The sequence below is a fragment of the Lipotes vexillifer genome, unplaced genomic scaffold (genome assembly GCF_000442215.2).
Source record: "Lipotes vexillifer unplaced genomic scaffold, Lipotes_vexillifer_v1.1 scaffold570, whole genome shotgun sequence".
Lineage (NCBI taxonomy): Eukaryota > Metazoa > Chordata > Mammalia > Artiodactyla > Lipotidae > Lipotes > Lipotes vexillifer.
Genome location: NW_006777801.1, coordinates 2543958 through 2556860, shown reverse-complemented (window position 1 = coordinate 2556860; position 12903 = coordinate 2543958). Strand labels below are relative to the sequence as shown.

At 50.2% G+C, this 12903-nt stretch overlaps 1 protein-coding gene across 1 annotated transcript in view; it reads right to left on the bottom strand.

The window, feature by feature from the left end:
- Positions 1-2935: 2935 nt before the first annotated feature.
- BATF3 (basic leucine zipper ATF-like transcription factor 3) overlaps positions 2936-12903 on the bottom strand; it is a 12406-nt gene continuing 2438 nt past the window's right edge. The window contains exons 2-4 of the mRNA XM_007451307.1: positions 11949-11962; positions 11795-11897; positions 2936-3121 (exon numbers count right to left, since the gene is read on the bottom strand). Of these exons, the coding sequence (XP_007451369.1) occupies positions 2936-3121; positions 11795-11897; positions 11949-11962 (303 nt within the window). The remainder of the gene's footprint in view (positions 3122-11794; positions 11898-11948; positions 11963-12903) is intronic.

The window sequence follows — 12903 nt, the reverse complement described above, 5'->3', positions numbered from 1 at the left end:
AAAAAAAAAAAAAAAAAAAAAGAATGGGGGCCTAACCCTCCCTAAATGTGAGCTCAACCTCAGTGAACACACAGCTTAGGGAGGAAGCCCCTGTGCCCAGCAAATACTTTGAATAAATCTTGATAGCAGATAAGGCAGCTGGCACATTGGAGCCAAGTGGCTGGGTTGGGGTATATCTAGGAGACACAACTGAAGGATTTGGAGGAATCAAATATGATGTGTTGGCTTCTGACCAGATGGATGATGGAGCCCTTTATTAAACAGGGAAAAACAGATTGAGAAGCAGGTTTGAAGGGAAGATGATGAGATCACAAGTATGGTTTTGAACTTGTTGAGTGGGAAATGTTTGTGAGACGGTCTTTCAGAGACACGTGATGGGCAGCTGAATACACAAGTCTGCCCTCTGAAGGGAGAGCAGGGCTCTGGGTACCGACGTGGGAGTTGTCTTATAGGGATAGGTGGTGACTGAGGCCCCAAGAAGAGGAGCCCCTTTATACTGAGAAGCAGGTAGAGAGGGTAGAAGCAAACCAAAGCCAGTGTCACAGGCTGTTAGGAAGTAAAGGAAGATAAAGCCTGAGACATGCCCATTAGATTTAGCAAAAAAGCACCTCCTGGGGACCTCCAAGGGGGCAGTTTCGGTGAGGTGGTGGGAGCAAAATCTAGGCTGTCTTATGGCAGAGGCTGACAGGTGTTCACCTAAGCTCTCTCTTCCAGCTCCTGGGCATGGGGCTGAGTTTCATTTCCCAGCCTCCCTTGTGTCTGGGTGAGGCCACACGTTTGAGGTCTGGCACAAGGACTGTGCATGGGAAAGTATGCACTCTCACCTCCAGGATACAGCCCTTCCCCACCATCCTCCAGGGACCCTTCCTCCACGTCGCCCAGTCAGGGTAGAGGATCTAGGGGGGCTCCAAGGCCTCGGGGGCCCATAGCAGCTACATGGAAGGAAACTGGTCCCTGGGTTGTTACATGGCGCCAGGGGGCTCTGGCCAGTGGGGCTGGTGGGCACGGACTCCCTGAGGTCAGCAGCGGAGTGGGTGAACAGCCAGCTGGACAGCAGTGACCATAGGGGTCGGAGCAGATCAGCAGTCAGTGAGAGGGGTCTGCAAGCCAGGGCCAGGTGAGCCCCAGCCAGAGTGTAAAATGCTCCCTTCTGGAAAGCGCTGGAGTTGAAAGACAGCAGCAGCAAGATGCCTGCTGGTACAAGACGCATACTGCACGTGTCCATGCTCTCCTCAGCTACATAGGCCCCTGGGGCCCTGGCTGAGTCCATCCTTCACAGATGGGCCACTCGCCTGGACTGTGCAGCTCTGGCAGCCTGGTGAGGTGCTGACAGAAGGTCACACCACGTTTAGCCACCAGCTGAGCAGGACCCTGGCACGGCGGCAGCCTGACTCTATCAACTACAGTGGATCAGCAGTCAGATCCCCTGGGGTCTGCTTCTGGTTCTGCTTCTAACTCACAGGTGACCGTGAGCAATCCCCTCCCCCTTGCCACACCCCTCAACTACAAAGTGAAGGGATGAGGCTGGATGATTTTAAAGTGTCTTGTGCTGGGAATTCCCTGGGAGTCCAGTGGTTAGGACTTCACGCTTTCATTGCCAAGGGCCTGGGTTCAATCCCTGGTCCGAGAACTAAGATGCCACAAGCCACGTGGTTAGATAATTCCACCGTCTCCCTGAAAGAGCTGTATTCAGGAAGCTTTGTCTAACAGCAGCCTTCCAGTGCCTCTGACCAGGGAAATCTTGCCACCATCAGCCTGCGTGAGTTAGAAGACAGCAGGCCAGCCTCCAGTGAGCAGGGGAAGAGAGAAAAGAGGAAAAAAAGAGGAGGCTGGTGGGGATTAGCCAGTATGAATTCTGGCATGAGGTCAGCAAGCTCTTCACCCCTGGGAATAGCTGCTTTCTATTTCTTTTCTCTTTTTTAACCATTTACATTTACAACAAAGCCCTTTCCCTGCTGTCCCCATTTCTTGTTCCCTTTATGATAGGCTGGCTCCACTTTCCACAACTCCCTTGTTCCAGGAAGAAAGAGAACTGGGAGGGGATGGGATGTGTTCTCCCATTTTGCTTTTCTTGCTGGGGCCACTTTCAACTTGGCCTGGTTCTGATTTTCCTGAAAGAACAGCGTTGGATGGGACCTTTAAAAGGAAAGAGCTCCCGTCTCATCTGCCCAAATATTTGCTTGTTTACATAGGGGACAGATTTCCTCCGTTCGAGTGTGATTCAGGCTCCTATAAAGTACATTTGTCCCCTGATCCTATGACTACTAATGGAATGGGAGGTGACCCGCGAATATACAGAGCACATGGGAAAACCAGCTTGGAGTAGAAAATCTTCCAGGACGGTCCAGCCTGGGTGGGAAAGTTGACCAGGATGGAGGCTCACGCAGCGCATAAGACAAGCACGAGTCACGCCCAGCACACCCCTGCATGACCCAGCTGGGGTGGCAGGGGAGTCCCACCCCAAAGGTGCCTCCTCACCTAGCATGGATGTGACCATGGGGGAGATGACCAGGGGGAGAAGCAAGACCCAGGAGCTGCAAAACCACCTGAGGAGACAGGAGATGACCTCTTCAGGAAGAGGAAAGGTATTGTGTCTCTAAATTCTAAGAACTTGGCGAAAGGAGAGAAGATAACACCTTTATTATCCATCTGCTAGAGGAAATGATTCTGCACAACAACAGAACCTACTAGCTGCCAAAGTGGATGCGCAGTGACTCCTGAGGATGGCCTCCTTGCCTGGATCCGCTAAAGGCTCTGAGTCAGAGGCCTTTGAGAGCATCATGCTGAGCCTGGGCTGCTGGGGACACGGCCTGGAGCTCCTAAGAGCTGACCCGGCCACAGGTCCCCTGGTACATGGATGCAGAGGGAAGCCTCTTCCCAGGTGTGAAAAAGACCAACTGCTCCTTGCTGGGCAGAGGAGGACCATCTCTGGGCTTCACCGGGGCAGGCAGCCAGCCACGGGGTCCAGCCGCGGCACCGGCACAAAGTTCACGGGGCAGAGCAGCAGCGGGCACATCTTCTCGTGCTCTTTCAGCACCTCGCTCAGGTGCTTCAGCTCCTCTGTCAGCTTCCCGATCTCTCTCCGCAGCACTGTGTTTTCTTGCTCCAGGCACTCATATTCCTGGGAAGACAGAAATCAGTCTTCAGCATCGGTTCTGAAACCATGCGCCCTTCCCTGTCCTCCGGGCAGATCTAACCCCGGTCACGACGCTCACCTCCTTCCCTGAAATCTTTCTCATTAGCCGCCTCCACCACTCAGATTTGTTTGTTCATTTGCTTCACATCTCTCCCCTCCCACCAGGATGAGGGCCGGGCTTTGTTTTCTGAATCATCTTTATTATCTTATTTATAATTGACATAAAATAAAATGCACCTAATTTTAAGTGTATAATTTGATGAGTTTTGACAAATGTAAACAACTGTGTTGCTCAAGACGCAGAACATTTCCATCACTCTGAAAAGTTCCCTGATCTCCCTCTGTAGTCAGTGACCCTCTCCCCACAGCTGCTGATCTGCTTTCCGATGGTTTCTGCTGGGTTCACTGTTACAGCCCCAGCACCTGGAACAGTGCCGGGAACATAACAAATGTTTGTCGAATGCTGAGTAAATGAATGAAAACACCCCTTGCTTTGGCTTTGCTCCAACACTCACCTGTTAAGCTTCCACTATATCGGAGTTTACAGAGGCTTAGAACTGCGGGAGATCAGAGAGCCCTTAGCCCAAACCACACAGTGCAGAAACCTTCCCTATGTAATTCTAGCTCCGACATCCAACTTGCGCTGGACACTCTCTCCTTCAAAGGACAGTTCCTGCTATTTCTGAGCTGCTCTATTAGAAAGCTCCTCTTTGTACTATCCAAAATCATTCTCTCCTTTAAACCCACGCACTGGGCTTGGTTCCACCTATGGAACCACATAGAGTACATGCAATACTTTTTCAACATCACAGTTCTTGAAATGTTAGGAGACGGCCCCATACCACTTCCCCTTAGGTATTCTCTGAGCCCAACTGCTTCAGGTCCTCTGAGTTCCTTGGGTTTCAGGACTTCTGGTTCCAACGCCCTTCGGGAGGCCATTCCCAACACACGTTCCAATTTGCCAGAAGCTCTGAGAAAATGTTCCCAAAACACAATGCATGATTCTGGGGATGGTCCCGCCATTCAGAGGGCAAATGCGTGACGTAGTCTGCTCTGGGTGGGACCCAAGTGCGCAGCCACCTAGCTCTGGGGATTCTCTCTGAGAATGCAGAGAAGTGCAAGCTTTGTCTGCATCGGCCGCTTCTCTGTTCATACTTGAACTACAACTGATATTTTGGCTTAAGGGTGGGCCTTACATCCGCTTCTACTGAATTTTGCCCTGTTTGCTTGGTCATCTGCCAGCCTAGCAAAATCTTTTTGTTTGTTGTTGTTGTTGTTGTACGTGGGCCTCTCACTGTTGTGGCCTCTCCCGTTGCGGAGCACAGGCTCCGGATGCACAGGCTCAGTGGCCATGGCTCACGGGCCCAGCCGCTCCGCGGCATGTGGGATCTTCCCGGACCGGGGCACGAACCCGCGTCCCCTGCATCGGCAGATGGACTCTCAACCACTGCGCCACCAGGGAAGCTCAGCAAAATCTTTTTGAATATTGATTGTGTCAGGTCCTGGGTTAGTGATACCACACAGCTCTAAGCTGTCCACTAACTCGATGAAGTAGGTCTTCCTTTTCTTCACCCAACTCATTAATAAGTCCTACAATACTCGGCCACTTGCACAGCCCTATGGCATACCAATAGAGACCTTCTTAAGGCTGACGATCTTATTTGCATCTTGCTGAAATGTTGTTTTCAATCATTTCTAGGTTGATTCATATGGTTAGGCTTTGTTGAACCATGCATGCCATGCATTTCCTGAGCTGGGAGCCCAACCTTATTATCTTACCAGTAACTTTTAAGAAATATTACTAAAAAAGTCTGATCCTCTTACAAGCCATGAAGATACATGCAAATTCTCAGCTCTGCCTCTTTACTAAAGCTGTTATCCTCAACTGGGCTGCCTTCCTGCTTTTGTGTGGAAGGTCAAGCCCACCACCTCCAGGAAGCCTTCCCAGATCATAGCACCTAATGGAACCACATCTCTCATTACGTGTTCTATTCAGTCTTGTATCATAGTCAATCTTACTTATATTAAATAAGGTCTCTCCCCAAAGATCAGAAATGTATAGCAACTAGGGGCCTCTGCTACCTTCTCCTGTACCCCTGCCCGACAGGCCCCAGTGCCAACATCTACGAGCTCAGTGACTCCACAACCCTCGCCCTTGGTCTCCTTCTCTTGCCCCCTTCCTTCCCTCCCTCCCACTCTAGGCACTTTCCTCCGTCTCAGAACAAGGGCCCCAGAGAGGTTGCACATAGAGGCCATCGGAGCTATCTCTCTGCCTCCTGTCTTTCCCAGGCAGGCTCTCAGGGTGACCCGGAGTACTCTCCATGGCAGCGGGCCTCGCCCACCCCGCCACAGGCTGAGCTGGGCCACTTTGGCCCCCTAGTACCCTGGCTGCATTACGCCTTCTCCCCCAGGCCTACCACCCCCAATGCCCCAGGCTCTCCTCTGGCCTCTGACAGCTCTAGTCCGGGGGTCAGAATTCAGTCTCCCAATGCAGCGAGGCCCTCTGTGGGCAGGAAGGCTCTGGCTGGGAGGAGGGGATGGGGACCTAGGCATCGTGGGGAGCGCTGCCTGTAGCAAAGGGCTGAGAGAGGCCACAGCTCTGGGTAGTTCGCACATGCGCGCGTGCGCGCACACACACACGCTCTCCACCCTGCAACTGGAAATTCTCTTCACCTCCAAGTAAAATGAAGAATACATTTGAATGGTTCCAATGAGCTGGTTTTTTTTTGTTTTTTTTTTTTTTTGCCGTACGCGGGCCTCTCACTGTTGTGGCCTCTCCCGTTGCGGAGCACAGGCTCCGGATGCACAGGCTCAGCAGCCATGGCTCACGGGCCCAGCCGCTCCGCGGCGTGTGGGATCTTCCCGGACTGGGGCACGAACCCGAGTCCCCTGCATCGGCAGGCGGACTCCCAACCACTGCGCCACCAGGGAAGCCCAGCGATGAGCTAAGATTTTAACTAGATTCCAAAGAACAGAATTCTTCCTGCAGCAGAATATTCCACATGCCTTTGTATAGTTACTGAGCTCTGTGGCAAGATGCTTCTGAGCTTCTGAGCTCTCCCTCTGGAAGCCACAGGGGCCATGCTGCCGAAGTCCACGGCTCTCCCCGAGCCCCAGCTCAGAAAGGTCACAGAGCTGCCTGTCGCGGGCCTCCAGCCGGCCTCCAGCAGGCCCCTCGGCTGCCTTCTCCACAGGGACTTTCTCTTCTGGGATTTAAGTTTTACTCATAAATCTGCGGAGGGGCTTTTACTGAGCTGAGGGAATAAAAAGAGAAGAAGTCAAAATCTTCTCCAAGCGAGACCAGTTCCACAAAAATAAAAGAGGGAGCTGAGAGGGGAGGCAGAGGAGGTGAGAACACTGAGTGGGTACAAAGGGGAATGAGCAAGACCCACTTCAACCTGAGGAGAGATTACCTGGACTTAACATATGTGAAAAAGAAGCCAAGAACATTAGACCCTTTGTTATTTCCAAAGAGTTGATCAGTTTAGCTCAAATCTCGCTGACTTTCCAATCTCCTATCCCAGGAGGATTTGAGGTCACTGTGCTGCCTTCTCTGGGAATGTGCAGGACACAGTCACAAAGCAGAGACCTGAAATGGGAGGCGTTGAAATCACTGCAAATCCCACTTCTGCCTCAGAAATTAAGCTGTCTAGGGCAATGTTTCTCAACTGGGCCAATTCTGACAGTCCCCGGGGAACATCTGGAGCGGCTGGCAACAGTTTGGGTTGTCACAGCTGGGAAGGGAGCGCTACTGCCCCCACCCCAATGACGAAATAGCTGACCCCAAATGTCAATAGTGCTGAGGCTGAGAAACCCTGGTCTGAGCTTCTAAAGAGAGGCTGATTGAGGAGTGAGGTGCCGTCTGGGGGGTGATTCAGGGTCTAGGATGCCTTTGAGGCAAAGACTGGTAAAGAAGCTAATGTGGGTACCAGGGACCAGAGATGATAACTAAGGTGGGAAGGAAATGAGGGGAAGGAAAAGGCCATCAGGAGGACACAGACCCCATTTCACAAGCGAGACAACTGAAACTCAAGAGGTACGGTGACTTTTCTGAGGTCATGCAGGCTTGGGGCCTGATCCCTGACTTCAAGGTCAACTGCAGCTCTCAGGCAATGACAGCAATTCTGCTTTCGCTTGGCAGTGTCTGGGCCCAAATTTCCCCCCACAGTGGTTACCAGCAGTAAAGGGCTACGAGAGCTCAGGATCTTACCATAAGTCTATTCCCAAGCCTTAAGCTCATATACTTCCCAGCAGAAAAATTGTGTCACCAGCAAGGGCTGTACAAATTAGTGTCATCATCAGTTTCTAAACCCAGTGAGGACTGACATGAAGGATTCTCTTAGAGTATGCAATATCTGAAAACACCAGGGCAACACGTACCACAACCATATTGCCCAAGAAAGTTGTCAGTTTGTGACATTTGGGGCTCCTGAGGATGGCATCGCTGCCTTCCTTTTCTGACTCAAAGTTCTTTCTCAGTCTTACACCTTCGGGTGCCTGGCTTGAACCAGTGTGACCCACTTCTGAGACACGTTCAACTGGGCTTAGAGACCTGGACTGTTTTCTTGGGTTGCCATTTGTGAATCTGGACCCGGGCCATGTGCCTAATATTCAGAGATGAATAGTCTCCATGAGACTATTCAAAGTCTCCATGAGAAGGGTAAGTGCCTTGAAGGGAAAACTTGAAAAGCCACAGTGAACAGCAAGGTGCACAGATACACACTAGGAACTGCTTCTCATCACTGCGGGGCGGCTTTCGGCAGCCACCACCCTGAGGGGGAAACTCAGACATCTCTGAAGAGTGACCCCAGTCTCTCTCGGGCTTGGCCTGCTCAGCTTCTCCTCCCGCCCTGCCCTCCAAGGGGGTTCTGCCCTGATGGACAGTCCCCCGGCTTTGGGGATGGAGAGCTGTGGGAGGAAGAAGGCAGCCGAGAGACTTGCAACAGCTGGGACTGGAGGAGGATTTTCTGGATGTTGGAGGTGAGAGAGGCTCAAGAACTGAGTGGGCAGGAGAGGAAGGTGGGAATTTTAAACACGTCTTGCTCTAAATATTCCCCTTCATGGTGTTCAGGAAAGGCAAATAAAGAGCTCGAGTTACTTGGAGATATTTAGCAATGCTAGCCCACAGTATAGGATAGAGGAATTTATGGGATAAGGGCTTTACTCAAAGCCCTTTTTTTTTTTAACATCTTTATTGGAGTATAATTGCTTTACAATGGTGTGTTAGTTTCTGCTGTATAACAAAGTGAATCAGCTATTTGTATACGTATATCCCCATATCTCTTCCCTCTTGTGTCTCCCTCCCACCCTCCCTATCCCACCCCTCTAGGCGGTCACAAAGCACCGAGCTGATCTCCCTGCACTGTGCGGCTGCTTACCACTAGCTATCTACTTTACATTTACTCAAAGCCCTTATGATGGGCTCAGCTCCCCAGGGAGTAGTGGGCAGTCGTGGCTATCAGGTGGCAGTTTTCTGTGCCCTTCGGTGTCTCCCAATGAGCTGGCCTCGTTCCAAGTCTGAGGAGAAGGTTTCCACGCACTGTGTCTGGCTCTTACTTTTCCCAACCTAGATGTGTCCTGGGAGCCCCAGGGAGCCTGAGGGGCTTTCAGCTGTGACCGAAAGCGGTGTGCTAAGCCCTCTGCCTGCAGCACACTGGAGCACAGTAACATTATTCATCACCACATTTTTTAACCAGACATCCCACTCTCAATATGTAGATGTTTTTCAAAATTTAAAAACTAGTCACCAAAGTGACTACTGACACCAGTGACCCATGACACTTGTGTGTAGCTAGTGACGGTAAAGGGTGGACTTCCGCTTTGGGGCCTGTGTATGGATGGAACCACTGTCCTGGCCTCCTTGACACTGTGTTTCCCAACAAAACTGGCCTTGCTGAGGTGATCTGCCAGTGGTGCATGATCCTAATCCATTCTTGTAGCTCCACAGAGAAAGAGGAGAAGGGCGTGTTCTTCTGTGGAGGGACTGGGTTTCAGATCAGTTGGCCCCCTTCTGGAAAGGGCAACTGGCACAGTTATGTTTATGGACAGCAGAACAAGCCAAGAATCCTGTGAAGGGCCCTCCACCCACCGTTCTAAGAGGGATTAGGCAGGAGTAAATGTGGCAAATCACCTCTAAATTTCCTGGAAATCTAGTTCATTTCATTATCAAATCCAACAATGACAGAAATTGAGAGAGACCCATCTTTTTGTGACACTGCAGTAAAAGTATTTATGTTTGTGGTAGGCAGAATAATGCCAACCCCCATGATGTTTACATCCAATCTCTGGAACCTGTGAATATGTTACCTTACATGGCAAAAGGGACTTTGCAGATGTGACTAAGGTGAATACCTTAAAAGAGGGAGATTATCCCAGATTATGCAGGCGAGCCCAGGGTAATCATGAGAGTGTTAGGGAAAAAGGAAGCAGAGAAGGAGATGTAACAACAGAAACGGTGTCAGAGTGATGCAGGATGAGAAAGACTCAACTGGCTAGTGCTGGCTTTGAAAATGGAAGGGGATCAACAAGCCAAGAAACACAGAAGCTGGAAAAGGCAAGAAACGGATTCCTCTGCAGAGCCTCCAGAAGGAATGCAGCCCTGTTGACACCTTGATTTTAGCCCAGTGAGACCCATTTCATATGCCTGACCTCCAAAACTGTGAGATAAAATAGATCTGTGCTGTTTTAAGTCACCAAATTTGTCATGATTTGTTACAGCAGCCATAGGAAACGAATATACTTTCCTTGAGACGCCTATGCCTCCCAAGGACAGGAATGAGATCTTAATCCTCTCCTTGTGACCCAGTGGCAATGCCTTGCCTGCAGTGGTTCTTGATAAATATTTGTTGAACGAATCTACTCGACCTTGCTCCATGAAAGATCTCGTCCAAGTCATTTAGTCACCTCCACACACATAATCACTTGGGAGTTAAAGCCAAGTGTTCTCTTGTGTGTTTTGATATTGATGCATCTCTGGCTGCAGCGAGAAGTTCCTCGAGAGGAAGGGTCCTGCTGGCACATGTGTTCTGAATATAGGGCCTTGCACTGACCAAGCCACAAGTCCCCGCTGGGGGTTATTTGGTAGCATGAAGCTAGAACCAGGCTTGCTTCAGGAGCAAGGGGGAGGGAAGAAAGTAGGCAAAGGGCACCCCAATTCCTCTGTGGAAATTTTACAGAACTAATCCTGGCTGGGACGGACCTTCCCTGACCCTGGTCTGAAGATCCTATAGTCTCTTTCTACAGCCCAGACTTCCTACTTTCAAGAAAGAACGTAACATTTACAATCTATGGCCCTCTGTGAAGTTATATCAGTGGGTCACCTCTCCCTGGAGCCTGTGCATTCTAAATCTGTTCTCTGCTCAGTGTGAAGGGGTTTTTAGAGACTGTCATTTCCCCCTCATAACACCTCAGAGTCTCCTGTGCTATCAATGCCCCTCAGACTGGCCTTGCTGAGACAATCTATGGCCAGAAAGTGTGGCAGGAGAGAGCTGAACTAAAACCCTTAATATTCACACCAACCCTGTGCAAAGACAAGAGCATGGGAATGCCATCAATTCCTTGGACAGATCTTGTGATGCCTTTGATGTCAGTTCCCATGTCCTGACTGTGAGATTATGCGGGATTATGCACAGGGATAGAGGAAAATGGAAGGGTTTAGAATAAAGCTCAGGTTCCTGATTTGGGTGATAAGATAGATGGTTAGTTAGCCCCATTGACTACAATTTGATGACAGTGAGACGAGAAAGTCTCAGGGTGAACAGACACGCTATCATGGTCATGCTGCAGCTGAGGAGCCTGTGGCGACCCATTTGGAGGTATCTAAGCAGACACTGGAGATGTGGGGTTAGGGCCAGAGGTCTTGGAGTAATCAATGTCTACCTGAGAGTAAGTGATGTTGGGAGCTGACGTTGGCAGAACAGATTAATAGATTAAATCTTCCAGGGTGAGAAGAAAAAACGGCAGAGTCTGAAAGCCTGGTCAACACCAACATTTAAGAAAACAGACAGAGGTAGAAAAGTGAACAAAGAAACTAAGAAAAAAGTGGTGAAGAGGGTCAGGAGAAATAGGAAACGTGGTCTTTCAGAAGCTAAAGACCTTGAAAGAAGGTTTCAAGAAGGCGAGGATCAGTGGTGTCAGAGGAGCCAGCAAGGTGAAGGATGAGCGGACTAGAAAGAGGTCCCTGGACCGGGCAGTGCCAGGGCACTAGTGGCCTCAGCGGAGCAGCTTCTGTAGGAATTGTGCATGTGCGTGTGTGCATGTATGTGTGTTGGGGGAGCAGAAACGATACCACAGAGGACTGGGGAATAAACAGGAACTGAGGACATGGAGACAGCAGGTCTCTTTTTAATAAGCAGGGAAATAAGAGAGGGAAAGAAAAGAAATGGGGCACTAGCTTGAAAGGGAATCAGGATCAAAAGGTGGACTCTTCATTTTGTAATAAAGGAAACTTGAGTGTGAGATGCAACCAGTGAGGGAGAAATAAAGACACCAGTGAGTGAAGACTCAGAACACTGGGCTGGAAGGACACAGCAGAATTAGACGTGCATGTGGCCGAACTGGTGATGCCCAGGGTGTGACCTCAGGTCCATCACAGTGCAAGGGTGGAGGATGACTCCTTGCCGCGGCCCTTGCATGGCTCTGCCCTAACCACACTCTCACCTCGTGGAGTTTGTCAGCCTTCTGGGTCTGCTTCTTCCGGCTTCTCTGAGCAGCAACTCGGTTTTTTTCCCTCCTTCGGACCTTCCTGTCATCATCCTCAGGGCTCTGGGGGGGAAGGTTTGGTCAGGTGTGATGCTGAGGCCCCTCGCCTCACCTTCCCTGCCCTTTCTCTTCACCCAGCATTGCTTATGGAGCATCACCATTTTCTTTGCAGCCACAGCAGTGCTTGCTGCTACATCAGTGGGGTAACAGTGGCCCCACATCGAGGAGCACTCACCATGCGCTATGACTGTGCTAGCTGTTAACCCTGTCGCCACCCTGAGAAATGTGTGGTGGGACCGCCATCTAAAAGATGAGGAATAAGAAACTCAGAGATGCTGAGGAACTTGCTCCAGGTATCACAGCTAGTAGCGGGGCGAACGGGAAGTGGAACTCAGGTCTGCTGGACTGCAAACCAACGTTCTCAAACCTCTCCCCTGCAGGGCCTGTGCCTGGAAGAGGTGTGGTGTTGGTGCTCATCTGAGGACGGGAAAGGCAGAAGGCGGCTGCTATCTGGGACTTGCTGTGGGCCGGGGCTTCCACCACCACATGCAAACAGGTACTTTTTTTTTTTTTTTTCAATTTAGAAGATATCATTTAAATTTTTTAATTGGTAAAACATCTACATGGTTTAAAAATTAAAAGGAATAAAACATTGAAAAGCAGACCCCGAGATAACCACTTTGGTTTCTTGTATATAGGAAGCATCATTTCTAAAACATATTTCTAAAATGTTTGCAAAGAGGTACTTTTGATACTGTGTACAAATCACCATTATGCTGATAACTAACTGCAACCACGTAACTCTCCCAACATACCACGTGATCCTGAACACCACAACAATAGGTTCCTTTGAACAATGTCTGACTGACGTTTTGTTTCACACACAGGTCAGGGCGAATGAGAAAGCAAATTTATGATGTGTCTTGAAAGCTCTTGGCTGTATATGAGATTTAACCAAACTTGGTCAAATCCTTCAAGAGTTATCCTGAGGGCTTCCCGGGCTTCCCTGGTGGCGCAGTGGTTGAGAGTCCGCCTGCCGATGCAGGGGACACGGGTTCGTGCCCCGG